This window comes from Lontra canadensis, unplaced genomic scaffold (assembly GCF_010015895.1).
Source record: "Lontra canadensis isolate GAN:19392208 unplaced genomic scaffold, GSC_riverotter_1.0 scaffold78, whole genome shotgun sequence".
In the NCBI taxonomy this organism is placed as follows: Eukaryota; Metazoa; Chordata; class Mammalia; order Carnivora; family Mustelidae; genus Lontra; species Lontra canadensis.
The window spans coordinates 9520342-9542470 of NW_022631072.1; the positions used below are offsets into that span (position 1 = coordinate 9520342).

Genomic DNA, 22129 nt, shown 5'->3' on the forward strand with positions numbered 1-22129 from the left:
TTCCCATCTTATGATATATAATCTCCTTTAATGGAGGGATTTTGTATAATTTCTACTTCCTTTTTTGTGCTTTTTGAGATTTCTCAAATAATTATTTTAATTTCATACAGACTCCCAGAGTCTCGTTAACCCTTTGTAACACATCACTTGTGATTTCTTTTTCCCTCTCCCCTTGTGGGGAAGGGGAAGGATGGAATGATCCACAGGATCTGCCGGGGTCTCTGAAAAACACATTGTCGGGGTTCAGTCTCTAGTCCTGAGTCTGTGGGTTTCCCCGTGAGCGGGGGAGGGCTCTTCAATTTACCTCTTTCTGCGTCTCCCTCCTTCTCTCCTTACTGGCTCAAATAGCATCAGATAGCCGTCTGTCCCTGTCAGATAGCAATGCCAGGCTGGGAAAGACTGACCTTGGGATTTTTACAGCTGAGATCAGCCCAGCCCGGCCCAGCCCGGGGACTAAAACAACAGGCAGCAGGACCAAACCTGGAAGAGGACGAGCCTTGCACGCACAGGCATCTGTGTCCAAATCCCAGCTCTATCACCGGTTACCTCACCTCTCAGTATGTCAATCTTCTCATCTTGAAAATTGGAGATAATAATAGTATTTATTTCCTAGAGGCATTAAGTGGATCAAAGCATGATGAAAGGCATTTAATAAGCATGCCCTATCATTAGTATTAATATGAACAATAAAATAATAAAACTTTATGACCAAACTCTGTTGCCTGGAGACAAAGATAACCTTAACACACTTCCATCTTGGTTCCACTGGTAGCATGGATCTGCTTCTCCCCATCTCCATGCCGACTGGAATTTTCTTATGCCAAACCGACAACGAACGGAGAGAAAAACCTAAATCGGGGCCCAAGTTGCACGGTGGTCTGCTCTGCCCCTTGAAGATGTGTGTGACATTCGACAGATTCCTTAATCTCATGAGCCCCAATTCCCTCCTGTATAAAACAGGTATGACCATACCGACCTCACAGTGTGGGTCAAGAAGCCAGATAGTTCCTGGCACACAGCAGTCTTTCGGCTCAAGATGGTTCTCTGTCAGGGCTCCCGGGAGGAGCCGGTTCTTTCCTGCTGGCCCACCCCAGACCCTCTTTGGTGTGAGTCCCTGATGGTTTGGAGGGAATCTTCCCAATTACACCATAAGCTCCTGAGGGCACAAGCAGGGCCCAGGTCTCCTGAACAGTAAGGAGCCATCTTCTTCCCAGGCCTTGGTCCCAGCCAGCCTCCTGGGGCAGCCAGGAAGAGGGAGAGGACTGCCAGCCCTCTACAGGTCCAGAACCAGATGCACAAACTCAACAGCCTCCCTTTCTTCCCTTTTTCTCTCCGCTTTCCAAACCGCAGCACTGAGGTTGCTCGAAAAGAACTGGTCCTATTTAACAAGGGCCTAGAAGCAAAGTTGGCCCCATGTACCCTCAGGGTACATTCGGCTTGGTCAAAGAAGGTAAAATGTATCAGATCCAATCACCCAGCTTCTATGCTCCATTCCCATCCCTCTCCGATGCAAAGGCCTCTGGACAAAGGCAAAGGTCTCCCTTCACCACCCCCTGCCACCAGAGTCCATCCATCATCCAGTCGTGATCCAATGGTCAACTCTCCATTCACCTACGAGCCTCTCCAGCTGCCCATAGAACAGAGGTCCTGGAGTTCAGCTCTCACAGAATTTCAGTTCTGGGCTGGGTCCAACACCAAGGCAGGCCCCCCTTGTTCCTTCACCCAAGTAATGGCTCTGAAGAGGTACCTCTCAGCCTTCTCCATTGTTCCCCTTCCCCCACCCTCCACCTCCTCCAATCAAAGGAAGCAGTGTAAGAGGAGGACACACATCTCAGCCAATGAGGAAAGGGAGAGAAAGGGAAGCGGCAGTGCAGTTCTCTGGGCTGGTGGGTGAGACTGAGCAGGAGGGGAGGATGGAAAAAGAAAGAGCCCTGCCCAGAAGGGAGACTAGAAGGACACTTGGGACCCCAGACCCAGAGAGAACAGCCTGGGCAGTGAGAGCTCTCAGAGGCTACAAAGCCTTAAGTTTGCTAGGGTCCTGGAGGGCCTCACCCACTGACAGGTTCATGGAGTCATAATGGCTCACGTTTGCATCTTGGGACCCACACAGTGGAACTAACCTCTTTTCCAGAAACGAGTAGAAAGATCTCTCCTGAGTCACAGCTTTCTGTCTCTTTGTCTAACTATCTTTCTCAGGATTTGAGGCTTTGTCTCTGTCTCCCTGTATCTGCGTCATGTTGTCTTATCTTGTCTCTTCTCTTTCTCCCTCTGCCCCCATCTCTGTCTCAGATCGTTTCTTGGGGACTCTGCCTTGGGGCTCCCGCTCTCCAGTGTGTAGGAAACCTGACCTTCATCATCTGTTTTTTATATTTTGGAAAGTCAGCTTCACTTCCTACCTGAGGGAAGTGGGGGTGGGAGAGCCAGCTGCCTGACTCCACCCCTTTCCCTCCCCTCTCCTCTCCTGAATCCATCCCCTCCCCCAGCTTCTTGCCCCAGAGAGGCCTATCCTGCTCTCAGTCACTTTGGCATCAGTCAGTCCCTGATTCCTGGTCTTCTCCCCATAGCTCACTGTGGGGCCGGCAAGGCAGGGAAGCCTCTTCTGATCAATTGACCACTGGTTTGCTGATTTGGAAAAAAGTGAAAATTCCAGGCACAGTGAAAACCCAGGAGGCTGAGGGATTTCACCAGTGGAAGCCAGAATGGAAGTCAAGTCCTTTCTGCCTCTGGGCAGAGTTACAGCCAGCCAGGCAATGTGGTCACAGATGTTTATTTGTTTGATATGACTGTGAATCCTAGCAATAGATCACACATACTGAGAGCCGGGCACTTTACATGTCTTTGCGTTTCATCATTCAACAACTTCACATGGTAGGTACCAGAATTTTCTCCCATTTTCTTCATGAGAAAGCTCGACACAGAGAGGTCAACTGTCTTGCCCAAGGTAACTCAGCTAATGAGATTTGAACCCCGGTTTCTCTGACTCCAAGTCCCAAGTTCTTGACTCTACATCAAAGTTTCCGAGACCAGAGAGATGTGTTTTGTACATTTCCTTTTAAAGGAAATAAATCCACAGAACTCTGAGGATACACCGTCAAGGTCCCAGGGACCCAGGCACCACTGTTGAAGAAGTGTTATAACTTGCTACTTTCTGGGAGGCCTAGAAGAACCAGCTAGCAAAGACTACACGGAGAGGCTAAAAGAGAGCACTTCAGGAAGGAGGAGCTGGGAGGGCAACCTGGGAAAACACGGAGAATGGCTGCAAGTCAGGACACAGAGCAGGCACTGGGCTGGGGAAGTCTGGCTCTGAGCAGGGAAATAAAAAGGGGCCAACAGCACTGGAGGGAGGGCTGGGGAACCTCACAGAGGCCCAGCGGCCCAGTTCAGTGTATCCTCCAAGTTTTCAAGCAGGAGCAGAATACTCCAAAAGAGGTGTTTGAGATCTGGGCTGGAGGTTAAAGGGAGACGATGGAGAGGGCTTCTGAGAGGTTGGTATCACAATCCTGGCAGCCTGACAAAACATGCAGTTAGGAGCTATCTAAAAGACATTTCCAGAGAAATCTAGCATTTTGGAGTCTGAACTCTCTGCCTCCTTCCCAAGGATTGCTCTCCAAGTGAGCCTTTGGGTTGGGTAGGGGTGTGGCAGGCAGAGGGAGAATCAGGAAGACAGGGCCTGTCTGCAGCCCTGAGCCTTCACAAGAGCAGACACTCTGGTCTATGGGTGGCTGTGGCCCTGAGAGACAGTTGGAGGAAGACTCTTGTAAAGATGACATTCAGTGCTCAGAGTTGGACACTGGCCTGAAGAGGAGACTGGCCCTGCCAGCTCTCCAAGAGCAGGGGGGGGGGGGGGGGGGGGGGGGGGGGAGACACACTATAGGTGCTGAGCTTGAAACAGTATTTTGTGCCTTTTTCAACTCTTTGAAAGGATGGTTCTTCTCCCTGGGTGGCAAAAAAGAAAAAAGAAAAAGAAAAAGCAAACAAGCAGATTTTGGTTAAGAACTCAAGAACAGCCAATTCAGAAACTCTAATCTGTCCAAAAGTGCAATCCCTTTTTTTCAGAGGCCAAAAACCTATTTCCATCAAAGATTGTATATGTCTGTGTGTCTGAGGGCTGGCGGGGAGACAGAGTGGGTGTGAGGAGAGAGTTGAAATGCCTTTGTTCCTGTGTGTGGAGCTACTGCTCTGTGGGCTTCTACATGTGTGTTGTATGTACGTTTGTGCCTGCTTCTCAGGCCCCTGTGTGCACTGAACTTTCAAACCGTGATAGAAACACTGAAGCTTGGCAAAGATATCATAGGAATAATTATCTAATTTCAGAACATGTTATTATAATACCTACTTGATGTGTAACAAACTTAACAATGTTCGCTTTATATGCACCAACTCTAAGTCAGAGACTCACGATGCCAAGTCTTATCTCAGGGGCTTCTCCAAGACCCTAGAGCAGAGCAGGCCCCAAAGAAAGCTCTTAGGAATATCTCCCCCCCCCCATCCCCCATTCCCCACTCCATGGTGTCCTCCTGGATGTAGAGGTTTGGCTGGGGAGATATGAGGAGATGGCTGGAAGAGAGGCAGAGCCTATCTTGGGAGGCAACCCTGTTCTTCCCAGAATCCCCAGTCTTCACCAGTAGAAGAGAACAGCCTGAAACTGGGAAGAAAACAGCCATTTGGGGGTCACAGAGGCAGAAAGGCTTTCCCTGACTCAGCAGTGGGCGCCAGGGGGGCCTCAGGATCTACAAGCCTCCCTTCTTCCCCAGGGGCTGGGTTGGATTGAGGCTGTGTGAGGAGAATGTTTGCTGTTTGCTGCTGCTCCCTGTTGACTTTAGCCGGTAGCTCTGTTTACAAACCCAGGTTGGTTTTCCCAGCACAGTTAATTAGAACAAAGACATCTGGTGTGAGGGCTGGGGAGGGCATCTGCTCAGAGCATTCCCCCCACCCCCAGCAGCGGTGGGCCAGTAACAGGGCAGAGCAGCTAAACAGGACCAGACGGAACCCACCAAACCCAAGGTTCTCAGGAAAACCGTGGCTTTTCTCACTCTGCCTTTCCCATGCTTGCCAAGTTAGACTGGGCCCCAATGCTCCAGTCTTAGGGGACCCCAAGAGTCAGGCATGGATGCCCCTATGCCGGTAGAATGGCAGACGGGAGCTCAGAGACTCAGTCCTCTCCTGTGCCCTTCCATGTCCAAAAGAATCAGGCAGAGATTCCTGTCCCCTCTCTCTTCACAGGGATTCCCCATTCTGTAGGAATGCCAGACCTCTTCAGCCCCCTGGAGGAAAATCTCCCCTCTCTGACACCCCCTCACGGAGGTGTCCTTTTGACACCTCCCTGACTCCTCTCCAGCCAATCTCTGACACTGCAGGGAGGAAAGAGATTAACCAGCCTAGAACCAGAGGGTGGCAGGAAGGTGCCCAGGAAGGTGAGACGTTCTGGGTGGACAGTTCCAGGGCGGTGGGGAAGTGGAGGGCTGGGATGGGGAGGGGCAGCGGCTTATCTCTCCCAGGAGGGGGGAGCTCACTCCAAACAGCTAATGCACTGGCGTGTGAAAGCCCCTCAATTAGCACTAATGATGCAATCAGGGAGGGAGGAGGAGGGACCAGAAGTTCTGGCGGAGTCAGCACCAGCTTACACACAGGGTACACGCTCCCTTCCTCCGCCACAGTGGCCACTTCAGACACACCAATGCACACACTCCACAGACAGCCCGGACCACGCAAGTCCGTGGGTTACAAATGCACTCTACTAGCATGCATATGGTTCGCGATCCGCAGCTCACTGCGGGGACCCCGAGGAAAGGAGCTCGATCTGGGGCTTCAGAGTCAGGAAAATGAGAAACCAGAAAGACTTGGTGGTTGAGGCTGAGTAGGGCATCTTCGATCCTCTGATCCCAGAGTTCCAGACCCACACAGGCTCGCAGGTGCCGGCCTCTCTACGTCCACCTCCCCACATCACCCCCACCCCTTCGCCCCGGGATCCGGGACTGGGGCGAGGAGCCCTCATCCCCAACCCCACCGGAGGGAGGTCCTGGGCTCCCGGAGAGAGCTCTGAGATCACACGGACCCCCAGCACCCCAGAGCCAGCTGCTCGTCCCCTCCGGAGCTCGTTACCCGCCGGCCTCACCCCTTTATCTTCCCACCCCGCCCGGCCGGCTCCGTTATCCGCCTCCTGGTCCCGCTCTCCGGCAGCCCCGGCCCCGTTATGCGCCCTAGCGCCGGGACCCGAGCTCCCGCGCGTCGAGGGGTCGCCGCCGCCCCCTCCCCCTCTCGCGGCCCGAGTCCGGGGGTGCCCGCGGGCTGGGCAGGGCCGGAGCCGCCTCCGCGCCGCTTCCCAGGCCCGGACGGCCGCGGGAGGAGGTCCCGCTGTCAGTCAGCGGGGAAGGCCGGGCCGGGCGGCCGGAGGGGGCGGCGCCGAGGACGGGCTCCGGCCGGGAGCTGGGAGGCGGAGGCGGAGGGGGCGGGGGCGGGGGTGGGGGCGGCTCCGGGCCTTATAAGCGGCGGGGGCAGGGCGGGAGGGAGGCAAGTGTCAGGCCGATGTGCGGCCCGCGCGGGGCCGGGGTCGGGGCAGCTGGGGCCATGCGCTCGGACTGGGCAGGGGGCCGGAGGGGCGCAGAGCCGAGCCGCCTCGGAGCCTGAGCCTCCCGGGGCCGGGGCCGGGGAGCCGCGCGGGGCCGGCCGGCTGGGGGGAGGGGAGCGATGCGGCGCCGGCGGGCGGCGGTCGCCGCGGGTTTCTGCGCCTCCTTCCTGCTGGGCTCCGTCCTCAACGTGCTCTTCGCACCGGGGTCGGAGCCTCCGCGGCCAGGCCAGTCCCCCGGGCCCTCGCCAGCCCCGGGCCCGGGCCGTCGCGGGGGCCGCGGGGAACTGGCCCGGCAGATCCGAGCGCGCTACGAGGAGGTGCAGCGCTATTCCCGCGGGGGCCCCGGACCCGGGGCCGGCCGGCCGGAGCGGCGGCGCCTGATGGACCTGGCTCCGGGCGGGCCGGGCCTGCAGCGTCCCCGGCCCCCGCGGGCCCGGCCCCTGCCCGACGGCGCCCCGAGCTGGCCCCCGGCTCCCGGCCCGGGCTCCCCCGGCTCGGGCCCGCTCCTGGGCTGCGCCGCGCTCCGCAACGTGTCCGGCGCCCAGTACGTGGGCTCAGGCTACACCAAGGCCGTGTACCGGGTCCGCCTGCCCGGCGGCGCCGCGGTAGCGCTCAAGGCGGTGGACTTCAGCGGCCACGATCTGGGCAGCTGCGTGCGCGAGTTCGGGGCACGGAGGGGCTGCTACCGGCTGGCGGCCCACAAGCTGCTCAAGGAGATGGTGCTGCTGGAGCGGCTGCGGCACCCCAACGTGCTGCAGGTACGACGGCAGGGGTGAGGGGGTGAGGGTGCTGGCTGGACGTGCCCAGGCCCGGTCACTCTGACTGGGAGAGAACCCTCGACTATATAGATAAAGAAACAGAGCTCCGGTGACTGTGCTTAGGTTAAGCTGGGGGCAGAACCCCGACCGCGGCCGCTTCCCACCACACTACCCCTACTCCTGAGTGAGCGGCTCTTTACCTATGGAGGGACTCCTGGGTCTCTCATCTTACATCCCCATATCCTTTGAAGACAGAGGCCAGGACAGAGGGTCCCAAAACTCGAGGTAGGGATGGGAGTCTTTAGTACTTAGGACCCTGCTTCTGGCTGGAGCTGGGGTGTTGAGCACCAGGGAAATGACCCCAAGCCAATACACAGAGGTCATCCCTGAGTCAGGATTCCAACTGCAGTGATAGGGCCCCCTTTCTTGATGGAATCTGAACTCCACTTCTCTCAACTTCCAGTGGCTTGTCTGGCTTTGAAGATGGGATGGGACAGCAACACGGTGGGGAAGGGCCAGAAAGAGACCCTGTATCAGGCTTGATTCCCAGAGAGCATCCCCCATCCCCCATGCAGAAGCCACTGGAAGGACTAGAGGGAATTGGGTAGTAGGCCAGAAAATGGAGAGCCCTTCCCAGAAGTGACCCCACCATTCTCCAGGCCTTAAAAACAGCCCTTGGATCATTGAGGAAGCTTTAGGTTCTTAGCTCAGTGCTCAGGGGACAGACTACATGCCTGAGGGTCTCAGGATCACATTTTCAGAGCAGATTTAGTGGCTGGAAGACTAAAAAGGCCAAATGCCCAGGTTCCTAGTAAATGGGACTCTGTCTTTCCTGTTCACTGGGGGGCGGAGGGGAGAGATGAGACCCCACCTTGTCCCCTCCAGGCTAAACTAAGAGACTGGGCCTCTCACAGCCCCACCACTGCCTTAACACACCCACTTCCACCTCTCCCCCAGCTCTCTGTCCTTGAGTCGGCCCTCGGATTAAACAAACTCTTCCCTTTGCACATGTCTGAGCAGACTGAGAGGGGAATCCCTGACTGGTCTTGGCCCGCTGAACAGAGGGTGCAGGCGGACTCCCCAGCAGAGGAACCTGCCAGCAGAACTGACCAGAAATCTGGGAGTCCCTCCCTCCTTTTGTGAGGACTGAGATAGACCCCCAAGCCTGCGTGGGTATTGCAGAACAAGCCAGAGAGAGGCCAGAGAGCTATTTATATTCCTGCTGACTCCAGGTCTCCCCAGGCTCCCCCAACTACTGTGGGACACTTGTGACCAGGTCCTAGGCCCTGAGCTGGTGGCAGGAGGTCGGCCAGAGCCAACAGTTGCGGGCGACTATGCCTGGTTGCACCGCTGACACTGTGCCTGGAGCTTCAGGGAGTGAGCGACTGGTTACGTGGCCATTCTCACTGGGAGGATCTTGTTCTCTTCGCTTCCCAGGGGCTCTTGGGAACTTTTTGGCAACCCTGGGGTATCAGCCAGACTCTGAGACAGTGGAGAAGCAGGACCTTAAGTGTTAGTTAATTGACTCAAGAGCCCCCCCCCCCCACGCCTTAGGACAGGTTTGAGGTTTTGATGTGCTCTCCTGTCTCTTAAGGAATTTCTCCCTCCCTCCCTCACCCCCCCAAGCTTCCTGACCAGCATCTAGTTAACTGCCCCCATGCATCTCAAGGAATGGTCCTCCACTTTCATGTCAGGCCCCCGCCCGATTCTGAAAGCGCCCCCCAAAAATAACATCTTTATCACATAGGTAATACATACATATTACAGCTGAAGAGTTTTCACCCATTCCCTCACTAGACCAAGGCTGGGTCTGTCTGAGGTAGGCCGTGTGACTCTTACTAGGGACAGTTGCCCTAGGGCACAAATGTTAAAAGGTAGGGAGGGTCCCTGGCCTTCCCATCTGGGGAAAGGTAAGAAGCTACCATCAGCGAGAAGAAAGGGTTCCTGAGTGTGACTTTAGGAATTGTTTCAGGGCGATTTCCCTCATGTATCCTCTGACCGCCAGCCAGGATCCCTCTGGCCTCTTCCGCGGGGCCGACTCTGCTGCCACAGAAGCCTGCTCTGGGGTCTTCTTGCTCAGGAGGCTACAGTGAGGTTGTGCAAGGAACTAGAAATAATGTCTTAATACCTCTTACTCATTTAAAATTTCAAAACCATTCGACTGCTGAACCGGGGAGGAGCCAAAGAATGCTTCTTAGAGTTCTGGCTCCCCCAGGCCACCTGAGGCCCCGTTCCCATCTCTGGCAACTCCGAAGTTGGTTCTGTAAGTTCTAATTGAAACTGTCCAGGTAGATGTTTCACCGTGCACCTCCCAGCACTTTCTCTGGTCTCTGGGGACTGCCTGGGCAAGCTTGCTCTATCCTTCTTCCTTCACCCCCTCACACACACACACACACACACACACACACACACACACTCCTCACATGATAGATGCCTCTATAGCCCAGGGTCAAAGGGCAAAAGGGTCTTCCCTCCCCCCAACCTCCACAATTCCAGGATCTCAGGCCTGAGAGGGGGCCCCAGGCCTGCTTGGGCCCAGATTCTGGCCCTGCTAGAGTATATTTCTTCTCCCAAACGAACAAAAGATGCAACTGAAATGCTCAGCCTCACGCTTCCTGGGGGGGGCGGGGGTTAATGGTGTCTTTTTATTTTTTCCTGAGGGGTGTTGATTAATACCTCGTTAACAGCACATTTAACGACCTCCGGGTGTTTAATAACCTTCAGAAGTTTCCCACAAAGGCTCAGACTCTGGGCAAGAAAATGAGAACCAGGCCCCAGGGCTGCTTCCCTTACCTATCCCCCCCCCAACACACACCGGGGCCTGGGGCCTCCCTGGGCTGATGCGAGGTGGGGGAGCAGAGACAGAGGGAAGAAGAGAGGGTGGCTGGGACTGTCCCCTGATCCCCCAGTTCACAGCCCCAGTGATCTAATGGCGGCCCTGAGCCAGGCCTGCTCTCAGCTGGCTCCAGGAAGGGGGAGCTGAAAGGGCACTCCTGGGACGGAAGGGGGTCTGTGAGGGCCTGGAGTGGATCTGGGAGGGGTGTGAATGATGGTAAGGAGGGTGACAGTATGCAGGGACATCTAGCCTGTGGGCTTGGCTCCCCCCTGCTCCGTAAACCCCCCCACCCCAGCCCCCACATTGTGAAGCTCTTCCCTCTCCCTCCTGTGGCCTGGACAACTCGGCCTTTGTGTTCCTACCCCACATGGTGTTGGTTGTTTTGAGCAGCATCTGATCCCCGGCCGATGTGCAATGTGGAGGAAGCAGGGCTCTCTCTCTGGATGCCAGTTTAGGTGTTAATGACAAAGTCAGGCTGTGCTTCCCAGAAGTCCCTGGCTAACTGAGCTATACCGAGCCCACCCTCCGGCCCCGGCCCTTATGAGCATGCCCCCAAAGAACTGATCTTCCCCAGAAACCATCCCTTAACTACTACTGCCATTGGTGGGTATGACCACCCCCACCGACATATGCAAAGAACACCCAAGGCTGTGCCCCTTAGCTGCTTTGTTCTTATAAATGTTTGTTACCAGGCCTCTAGGGAGCTTCTTTTTCTGCCCACAAGACCAGAGCTGAGAAAAAAATGAAGTTGCCAAAAAGTAGAAATGATAAGGAATAGAGGACTGGGACGCCTGGGTGGCTCAGTTGGTTAAGTGTCCGTCTTTAGCTCAGGTTATATTCCCAAGGTGCTGGGATGGAGTCTTGCATCAGGGTCCTTGCTCAGCAGGGAGCCTACTTCTCCCTCTGCCTGCCTCTCCTGCTGCTTGGGCTCTCTGTCTTTCTCTCTGACAAATAAATAAATAAAATCTTTAAAAAAAAAAAGTTGGTGGGGGGATAGAGGACTAGAGCAGGGGAGGAGGTGTAATACCCATTTGCTGGCTTGTTGATTAACAAATGGTATTAGAAAGAACCAGGCTATGGAATCCAAGTGACATAAATTTGAATGCTAGCTTCTGCATTTATTAGCTGTGTGATGTTATACAAGTTACTTAACTTCTCTGAGTTAGTTTCCTCACCTGTAAATTGGAGAATAATAATAAGTACCTAGTATGTCTGTGTAAGGTTATTATAAGAATCAGGTTATACGTGTAAAACATTTAGCACGGTGCCTGGTACATGGCTGACACGTGGTGTCCGGACCTGCCCATTTACCTGAGTGGCAGGAGGTAAGAGGCAGGTCCATCAGCAGGAGCTATGGCTGCAGGGGCAGAGGGCAGGCTTCCCTGGGCAGTGCTGCTCTTCTCTTCTGGCCAGAGGCGGGTAGTGCAGAGGGAGGGGGGGGACCTCTGACAGCCCAGCCCTTCTCTGTCCCCATCCCGACGCTTTGACCTAATGACCTGCCCTGGGCCTCCCCCAGCTCTATGGCTACTGCTACCAAGACAGCGAGGACATCCCGGACACCCTGACCACCATCACAGAGCTGGGTGCCCCTGTGGAGATGATCCAGCTGCTGCAGACTTCCTGGGAGGATCGCTTCCGAGTGAGCAGGGAGGAGGGCCCAGTGAGCAGGGAGGAGGGCTGGGCCCTGGGCTCCTTGCTGGGATGGTTTTCCCTTAGAAGGCCAGTCCTCCAGAGTAGCTTGGAATCCTCCTCAGTCAGAAAAAAGGAGGGAAAGATGGAGCAATGCTGACTCGGCTATCAGCCAAAGGGTTAAAAAAAAAAAGAAGCAAGACATAGAGGATCCTGGTGTTTTGGTGCTCCTGCTCCCCTTACACACACACACACACACACACACACACACGCACGCACGCTCGTAGCCTGGCTGTAAGAGGGCCAGTGTCCTAGGACTAGAAAAGACCTTAAGGTCATCTTGACCCTCCCTCTATTTCCACGCACTGGACTAAAACCCGCTCAAGATGCAGCTTCAAGGGAAGAGACCCGGTATCCCCAGACTTCCATGCTGCCTGTTTCCTACCACATTACTCTCAGGTTAGGCCAGCCCAGGGTTAATAGAAAGTCACTGGCTTGCTCTGTGAGGCCCCTGGCCCTCAGTCCTTAGTAAGCACTGGAGCCTTTAAGAGAAAAGCCAAAAAAGCCAAAACCAACCCCCGCCCCTTCTCCCTACCCCAAAGGGGTGAGTCCTGGAGTCCCCCAGACCCCCTCCCAGGAGACAAGCCTATGAGCAGCCTTGTGTCTGCCCCTCAGATCTGCCTGAGCCTGGGCCGGCTCCTTCACCACCTGGCCCACTCCCCACTGGGCTCGGTCACTCTGCTGGACTTCCGCCCCCGACAGTTTGTGCTGGTGGATGGGGAGCTGAAGGTGACAGATCTGGACGACGCACGCGTGGAGGAGACACCATGTGCCAGCAGCGCTGACTGCATCCTGGAGTTTCCAGCCAGGAACTTCAGCCTGTCCTGCTCAGCCCAGGGCTGGTGTGAGGGCATGAATGAGAAGCGCAACCTCTACAATGCCTACAGGTGACCTCCGTCCCCCCCCCACCACAGGAAGTCCAGGGAGGGACAGTGGGCCCCAGGAGGGCATGGCAAGGGGAGAGCCCACATGGGGTCCAAGAAGCCAGCCAGGGTGGGGAGACTCGGCCTTGTCCAATGGAGTGGCAGGGGTGGGGAAAGTCTTCCACCCACTTAAGAAGGGAACTTCAGGCTCCTGACGATGATGCTAAAAATAGTCAGCTCCAAGGAGAATCTGGGGTGGGGGTGGCAGCTGGAGGCCTCTTAAAATAGTGTCAGATTCAGAGCGTGGTGCTGGTGGGACTGGCACTACCTCTTCTTCTCCTGGTCCTTCACTTCTGGAAGCTCCTCCCTGGGCCCTAGCTATGGGGCTCTTGTGACAAGGATCAGCTCAGGGGACAGGGTGGTACTGGGTGGTGGGGGAATCCTGGGGAGGTATAGGGCAAATAGACCTCAGATTGCAGCGTGGTGTAAAGTTAAGGGGTGGCCTTAGGATGTGCCCTGATCCCCACCCTGAGTCAAAGTGGACTCCTTGTTATGCTCTGGAGTTATGCCTAGGTGGTAGGCCTGAGGGATCAGGCTCCTTGGCCAGAGTACGGTTCTGTCCCAAGTTGGGGCAGAGGAAGGATGTGTCCCCAAGGCCAGAGCACTGAGCCCCTGGTTTCTCTCTGCCCCAGGTTTTTCTTCACATACCTCCTGCCCCACAGTGCCCCACCCTCACTACGGCCTCTGCTGGACCGCATTGTCAACGCCACAGGTGAGCTCTCCAAGCCCCATCTGCTACCGGTCACCCTCCCCCAGCAGGCAGGGGGACAAGAATGACCCAGGCCAGCGTATGGCCCAGAAGCCATCATTTCCCAAAGTGGCATTCTGTGGCAAAACCCCTTCCCAGTCCACTGATCATCTAGGCCAAGGGTCCAGAGGAAGAGCGGGAAAGGCAGCTGGTTCCCAACCTCAGGGAGGGGTAGGCGCCCAGGGACCCACTCATAGCTACACTGTGCTGTGCAGGAGAGCTCGGCTGGGGAGTCGATGAGACGCTGGCCCAGCTGGAGAGGGTGCTGCACCTGTTCCGGAGCGGGCGGTATCTGCAGAACAGCACAGCGGGCCGCAGCGCTGGTAAGTGGCTTCTGCAGGGCTCTAGAGGCCCGGGAGCTGGGGAATGGGTGGGAGGGCGAGTGACCCCCTTGATTGGGCTAAGCGGCCTGCCCTCCTAAGCTTGAAGAGACCACTGACCGTTTTTAGCCTCTACTTGGAGGCCTCTTCTCTGAGCCAGAATGACTGTAATTCTGCCTTGACCTTGAGGGGGAGTAAGGGGGCAACAACGCCCCTTCTCTAGTGGCCTCTGGACCCCACTCTGTATTGACTGTGTGACTTTGAGAAGCTTCCCTACACCTTGAGCCTCCCTTTTTGCTCTCGTGAGTTGGGTTTAGTATTTCCTGCCTCACAAAATGCTTATGGGGATTCAATGCCAGGCAAAGTGTGTGTGAGCAAGTAACTTGGTTCCTGTTACACAGCTGGAATACAATTTTTGTGTGGGCTTCTCTTTGTCTCCTCGGCCCTTCTGGGGCTAGGAGAGAGGCTGGCTGAGGCTGTGGCTCCACTCGGAAACCAGCTGAGGAGCCCAAGAGCTGAGGGAGAATTCCAGTCCCTGCTGTCGTCCCTCTGCTGAGGCCCTGGGGTTTATCCTGGTTGGCAGGGGGGCCAGGAGTGGGCAGCCTCTGTATTCAAGGAGCTCTGGCCAGTCTTAGGGGTGGGGGAGCCCTCGTTAGCCCTGTAAATAAAGTTTAACGAGGTGAACAATGGCTGGCTCTGTCCCTGAGGACGCCGTTTATGGGGCCATAAATCACAGCCAGCCCTGGACTTTGGTCTACTCCCTGCTAGAAGAAGGAGGCAGGAGGGCGGGGTGGCCAGAGGCCCAGGGCTTCTGCATTATCAGTCCCGGAGCTGGGGCTCCCCAGGAAGGACTCAGGTGACCGACCGGCCGGCCACTGAGCAGCTTCCTGACTAAGGAGCTCACACAGCCTCTGGGGGCCCTTTCTGTGTAATGGGAAGAATTTTCCTCCAGCCTCCTCCCCCCAGACACCTGATCTGTGGGGTCCCCAGTGGTCATCTTTGTGTTTCACAGTCATTTGCATCCCTTTTGAGAAATCCCCAACTGCCTGCTCCCGGAGGAGCTTGCCTCCTCTCTCTCCCTAGGGCCCGAAGGGAGCAGGGCCCAGGGGTGCTCTAAACTCATGCTACTCAAGTGTGTTCTGCAGACCAGCAGCGCCAGAAGCTGGTTAGAAATGCCCACCCCCATCCCCACCCCAGACCCCCGAAACCGGGATCTGCAGCTTAGTAAGAATCCCTGGAAATTCATAGGCACACTGAAGTTTGAGAAGCCCGGCCTTAAATGTTGAGAATGTCATCCCCTCAAGCTCTGAGTGTGCGTTTATCCCACTATGCGCCCACTGTCAGGTGCTATCAGAACCCACTGGGCACCCTTAGATTTGGGAGCTGTGGGTCTCCCAAACACCGAAGCTGAGATTTGCCTTTCCTGGGTGCTCAGGCCAGTTCCACAGCGGTAGCTGCCTTCATCTCCACGTGAGGGCGACCGGGCTAGCTCTCAGCTCTCAGCTCTCCGCTAGGCAATGAGTCTTAGCCATCCCAGGAAGCAGCCCCAGAACCTCCTGCCTGGAAACAGAGTTCTCATTCGTGCTCCATCCCCAAACCCGCAGAGTACCAGCGCCTCCCAGACAGCACCATCCCCCAGGAAGACTACCGCTGCTGGCCCTCCTACCACCACGGGAGCTGCCTCCTCTCCGTGTTCAACCTGGCCGAGGCCGTGGATGTCTGTGAGAGCCACGCCCAGTGCCAGGCCTTCGTGGTAACCAACCAGACCACCTGGACAGGTGAGCCCGTGGGAAGGGAAAGGACGACCTGAGGGAGGTGACAGGCGTTCCCTGGAAGAGATTGACAGGTAGTGGTCCCCTGTCAGAAGCCGGCTTTGATGAGAAGTCAAGAAGGCTGGAAGGATGAGAGACAAGTCTACATGTCCTCTAGGCAGTCCTATCGGGGACAGCAGCCCCCCTCCAGGGAGGGAAACAGCCCTGTTACCTCTCACCTCTGCCTCCAGGTCGGCAGCTGGTATTTTTCAAGACAGGATGGAGCCACGTGGTCCCTGATCCCAACAAGACGGCATATGTGAGGGCCTCAGGCTGACCTCTCTGGGGGCTCAGCTGCCAGCGGACCAGCCCTGCCCGCTGGGCTCGCCTGTGGAGGGAGGGTGTGCCTTGCACTAGCAGCACTGCGTGTTGCCTGCAAGCCCCTGCGGCGAGGCTGACATCCCAAACAGTGAGGTAACCAGGACAACGTGCAATAATGCCAAATATTAAAATGTGAGTTTACCGGTCTAGGTATGGGACTGCTGGCCCCTGGGGCCAGGAATCACGGGAGCTGGGCGGGGGCCTGACTGCCTCTCCAACCCTCTGGGTGGCCAACAAGGCTTAGGCTGATACCCACACTAGGGGCTTTGGCCCTCGCTGGGACAGTTCTGTGGGCAGCCCCATCACTGTGTTCATAGTGTGAGAATGTAGCCAGGGCTCCTCCTGCTGCTGCTGCTGCTGCTGCTGCTGCATGTCACGATCTGGTGGGGGCTGTGTGGGGACAATCAATCATGGAGAGTTCTCTCAGCTGAGCTCCGGACAGAAGACTTGATGGGGATGCTCTGGGATGTGGGGGATTCTGCACCTGGGGAGGCCGCCTCTGGCCACCCAACCCTGGGGCACCCACAGGCCAGCACAGGGGCAGGGACAGAGGAGCACACAAGGTATGAGCCAAGACATGGGGTCAAGAAGCAGGTTGCTGTTTGAGCCAGGACCTGGGGTGGGGGTGGGGCCGGGGCCTTTCTGCCTCATTTGCTTTCAGTGAAAGCCGAAAAGCAGCCAAAACCAGCCTCTCCCCGCTCCTGGAGTTTGTATCTCCAGAAGCTTTTGTACTTCTTGTTCATTAAAATGTTTATTTTTGTAAAAAAAAAAAAAAGAAAAAGGAAAGAAAGAAAAAAGAAAAAGTCAATCAATTAATAAACGACGTTTCACGGCAAGGACGCTCCCCAAGCCAGTTTCTTGGGCTGACTGGTCCTCAGTTAATGTCTTTGGTGTTTGTTTGGGGAAGTGGGGGCAGGAGGTTATGGGGGATGACCTTTGGAGGAGTGAAATCTCCGTGGCAAACACTGAAGTTGGCAAAATGTGTTGGCAGGCCCTGCTCCCACAGTGCCACTTCCCTCCATGGCCCTCACATCCATCCGTCCAGATGATCGACAGGAGGGACTTCTTTCCTCAGGGACATTCTTGCTTTAACACACACCAGTTCTTTATATATGGAGCTTTTACCCAAAGGACTGGTATCCTCATGGTGGGATGTCAGCCACGTTGGGGGCCTCTGAGCAACCTGTAGTCAGGTCAGCTTTGTCCCATACGGGGCTGGGCCTGGTCAATGGGCAATTTGTTTCACTGAGCCTTTCTCTGAACATGAAATATATAGAAAGTATGGAGAAAGGAAGGTCTATAGAAAGACCAGTCCCCTCTACCTGGGCTTTAGGAGGGAGGGTCTAGCAAGGGAAAACCCAAGTATGTGGAAGCCCAGAGGAAAATGAGGAGCTAAGTGTTCAAGATCAATCACACTGAGGCCAGAGGGAGTCCAACCTAACTGATACACATTTTCTAAGTTGAATCCTGCATCTTCTCTCCTGTGCCCTTATTCTGCTTCTAGAATATTTTCAAAGCACACGGACCTTTGAGGACTTAAAAAATAACCAAACTTTAACTCAGAACCCGATTTCTCCTCAACAGATATGGTTGTTGTAAGCTCTCATGTCCTAGATGGCCCTGCAGTTCTAAGGGATTGAGGAAGCAGTCTTAGTTCTGGAATCCTAATCAGGGATGCTACTCAGACCCTCCAGGTTGCAACTCCCTACCATGGTGCCCGGCCCACACATACCACGTCTTGCCCTTGGCTTCCTGGACTTGGTGACTGTGGGGAGATCAGAGCCACCACAGCAGCTCACCCCATGACCCAGCCAAGTCAGATCCCAGCCATGCTCACCCCCCTCAGGCCCCACCCTTCCACGGAGGACCTCTGCTTTCTTCAGCCTCCAGACCCCTTTCCTCAGCTGAATTCACTCGCTACAACATGTGTAGCCTGCCCCATGCAGTACAGTGTTAGATTTCCACTGCCCTCTGTTACTCTCCAGCTACCAACCAGCACATGGGGTCTTGAGGATAGGAGGACCCACATCACTACAGTGAGACCAAGGTGGTGTCATGGGACTAGGGCAGGGAAGCCTGCAGGGTCTGTACAGCCCAGAGGGAAGCAAAGACCCTGATTACAGTTAGCAGATAGGCCTATAAGGCCCAGGAAGTGTGTGGCTCAGGAAGGAAAGAGAAGGCTGAAGATGAACCCAGAACTGCCTTCTAGGCTCTAGAAGTTTCTAGAAGTGGCCCAAGGAGAGGGGCAGGTTCTGGCCTCAGCAAGGTACAATTGTCAATCCCATTTTACGGACCTGAAAACTGAAGCCTAGATGACAGCTAGTAAGGGATTTGGTAAGCATTCAAATCCCACCCTAACTTCCAAGCCTGTCCCAGACGGGAGAGTTGCAGCAAGAGCAATCCACGTGAAACTTGGGGAGCCCTTGCTTACTTGGAGTGGGTGACAAACTGAAATGGAGGTCCAGGTGCTCCTGGGTGGCTCAATCAGTTACACATCTGCCTTCAACTCGGGTCATGATTCTAGTGTCCTGGATTCGAAACTCTCAGGCTCCTTGCTCAGCAGGGAGCCTGCCTCTCCCTCTCCCTCTGCCCCGCCGAACCCCCCCCACCCCCCGCACGCTTTTGCTTTCTCTCACTTGTGCTCTCTCTCTCAAATAAAGAAAATCTAAATAAATAAATACATTTTTTAAAAAACGGAGCTCCAGAGCACATTTAACTTTTTCAGAAAGACTCAGGCACAGACGGCTGAGGGGATGGTGGATTGCTTCCTCCTCGGCGAGTGAAACTTGCCTCAGAACCTAGGAATCTGGGGACAAAAATGGCCAGTTTCAGTCCTGGTGAGTAGAGAAAAGGGATTCGCAGCTGGGAATGGAGACCTGACAGAGTGCCCTGAAAAGGAAGGGGACAGTGAATAAGAAGCCTGAGGCAAAATCATCCCTCCACCCAGATGGCCATTTACCATGTAGCCAGCCACCTGTCTCCCTGGAAAACGTTCAGTTCCTGGGTACATCTTGTCCCCTTCCTGCGGAAGCCAGAACCACACCCCCTCTCCCCAAAGTCTATGCTCTTTCCGCTCTGTGTGCAGACGGTGATCCCCGGGGCCTTGTGTCTGAGAGAAATACACTCACCCAACTGAAGCCTCAGGTGACATTTCCAGAAGAGGGAAGCCAGAGGTAGGTCCTTCCAGGGGTGGGCAAGTAGGAAACAACAGGAGAGGGGTCATGTGGGACTGATCCCCCAAGAGGCTCTGGAGGAACGTGTCCTGAGTTTTTGCTCTCTGTGTCATCTGGGCTGTGACAACTCCCCAAGCCTCTGTCTCCTCATCAGCAAATTTCAGATAAATAATACGTGCTTCACAGGAGCGTTATGGGAACCAAATGAAATCATGTAAGTAAAGGTCTCCGTCAGTGTCAGCAAACAGTAAGTGTTCAGGATGTACTGGTTGATCTGTTGTTGCTATGAGTGAGCTGAGCCCTCAGTGTTCACCTGCGACCTGGCCAGGAAGACTGTCATGTGGGCTGGGGAGGACTGAGGCACAGCCAGGCTGTCCCCACGCCCCACCTCCAGCACCCCCGATGGGGAGCACTGCCGTTGCTGGGAGGAGGTGGAGCTGGGCTCTCCGGGTCAGTGCCCTGGGAGTTGAGTGTGTGGCAGACAGGAGGAAGAGGATTAACATGAAAGCAGAAAATGGGATTAGGAGGCCTCAGGATAATGTGCCCACCCGCCCGCCATCCATGACAACGGCTTCCTGCTTTCACTCTCTGGCGTCTGGAGCCCAAGCATGTAAAGCTTGGTTGCCCCCTGCTCCCAGGGGCAGAGCCGGCAAAGGGCTTGGTAGACTTGAAGCATGAGACTACTCAGTCTGCTAGGAAGAGGGCCAGGCTGCCTTTAGGTGCACTTTCTCATCTAATCCCCGTGGCTGCTCTGAAGCAGGGGATGGCCCAGAAGATAAAGAGCCAGGATGTTAGCATCTGAAAACCTGTGTTCCTGCCCCTCTCCCCACTGCCTCACGGGGGAGCACAGGGTTCCCCCGAACCCAGATCAGTGATGTCTCAGAACTGCACTTCCCTTAGGAAGGATTCCCAGACCCACAATACACCTGCCTTTGATAGAAAACCCACAAGGCAATTTAAGGAAACAAGGTCTGCCTTTCTGGCTCATTCTGTAAGACTGAGAGTGTTCCCCAAAGACATTTTTTTTTTTTTCCAAAGACATCTTTGAGGCCTATCATACAGGACTTTCATTTCCCCTGGTAACTTCTTTGTGAATCCAGGCCAATGCTACACCATCAGGTGGAGAAAGTGCGAGATAAATCCCAACTATGGGAAAGACAGCGACCACACTATTTCCTAAAATTACCTCTCAAGTTCTAGAGGATCCCCAATGACCATGTCCAAGAGTTCATTCTCTCACCCCACTCCATAAATCAGAACAAGGCCCATCTCAGCCTCCTTTTTTAGGACTGTAATCCCTTGTCCTCCTGCCCAATCCTACCTCCTCCCACCCTCCATCACTCACCTACCTCTGCTGGCCTCCTCTCAGCTCCAGGGTCGTCTTCTGAGGTATAGTGATAAGACCTCCCCGTCTCTCATCCAGGGTCCCAACAGGAACAGGAAAGCACACTGAACATAAGATAGATTTATAAACATGTAGATACAGGGGAACCCCGAGGGATAGTGCCATAACTTGGGGCCAGTAGCAGTAGAGCCATTACGAACCCCTCCCAAGGGAAGGAAATATAATCTGTTACCAGAACCCAGAGAACCTAGGAGTCAAGTGACCAAAGGACACAGCCAGGCGGGGTGGCCTCACAAGGAGGGAGCCAGATGAATATGTTCTCTTGTGTTACTCTCCTCCCCACCTCTCTGTCCCATCCCCATCTCCTGTGGAGCTCTCCACTGGACAAACCCACCTGAAGCCAGAGGGACCTTGATGTGAGGTCCATAACAGTCAGGGAGTCCTCAACAGCCTGCATTCTTATGAGGGCTGTGATCGTCCCCAGGGAGACCAAACTGGGCTCTCGGGACATGAAAAAATCTTAGAAATCCCACTGGCTGGCGGCCCTCCAAAGGTCCACAGTATATAAACAGATACACGGTATATCCAAGCTATTAGAATTTCATGGGGTGGTGCAATTAGGATAAAAGTATCCACAAAAGGACTTGGTAAGGGAGGGGGCAATCATGAAAATAGGTTAAGCAGCACGGGATTATAGGGACCCAAAACCCTTCCTTGGGCTATCACTGAGAGCTTCTGTCACCCTCAAAAGTACAGTTTATACTACTCTTCTCAAAACTGATAGAGACACTAACATACATCTATATGTACTCTCTGTGCGATGTATAATAAAATGTATAATGTATAATATGTGCATGTACACATATTATATATTATATACATATATATTATATATGTATATATACATAATAAAATGTGTAATGTATAATAAAAACAATTCTGTATGTATAATAAAAACAAAAAATATATCATAAAAACAAAGTGTAATTTGAGTTATTTTTCATCTAATGCCTTCCTCAACTGGCCCTCGCCTGTGCTGAACACCAGACCACTCACCAGTGTCCTGAGTCTCCTGCAGATAACTTACAGCTTCTGGCTGAGATTTCTCCAGGGGGAGGACATCACTGGCAAGCCAGGCAATTTCAGTGTGCAGCTCCCCCCTTCTCGAGGGCTCAGGCCACAAAATGTTTCTTAAGTACTAATCACTGTCATGAATACTGAATTATCAGACATGCCCCCTGCCTTTCAGGACCTCACGATGTCACTAGAAATGTCACAAAAATGTCACTAGAGCTGTCACAAGCTCAACAAGGCGAGGGAGGAGCTGTGAGGATAGGGCAAGGAGGCTGATGCGCACATATGGCTTTGGGAAAGCCGAGCGCCTAATGGTCCCATCTCAAGTCACTAGAGGCAAGTTAACTGGGTTAACTGGGACACTCAGGAGCATCGGTTCCCCTCCCCCCCCCAAGAAGCCCTACCATGAACACTTTTCCATTCAGAGAGAGGCTTATTTATCCTTACTCCATCTTTCTTATCTCTAAGCCAGTTCCTTATGGTCCCCAGACATTCCTCCCTTCCCATGGCGACTCAACAGGCTCTGGGGTGGAGGCTGTCAGAAGCTTCGCGAAAGTGTAAAC

General features: G+C 54.6%; 1 protein-coding gene across 1 annotated transcript; it reads left to right on the forward strand.

The window, feature by feature from the left end:
- Positions 1 to 6509: 6509 nt before the first annotated feature.
- On the forward strand, positions 6510 to 16749 carry PKDCC (protein kinase domain containing, cytoplasmic). The gene is made up of 7 exons (XM_032882013.1): positions 6510 to 7326; positions 11679 to 11801; positions 12467 to 12738; positions 13407 to 13486; positions 13738 to 13845; positions 15447 to 15620; positions 15845 to 16749. The coding sequence occupies exons 1-7, from the start codon at positions 6688 to 6690 to the stop codon at positions 15928 to 15930; spliced, it is 1482 nt and encodes a 493-aa protein (XP_032737904.1). The 5' UTR covers positions 6510 to 6687; the 3' UTR covers positions 15931 to 16749.
- The last annotated feature ends 5380 nt before the right edge of the window (positions 16750 to 22129 follow it).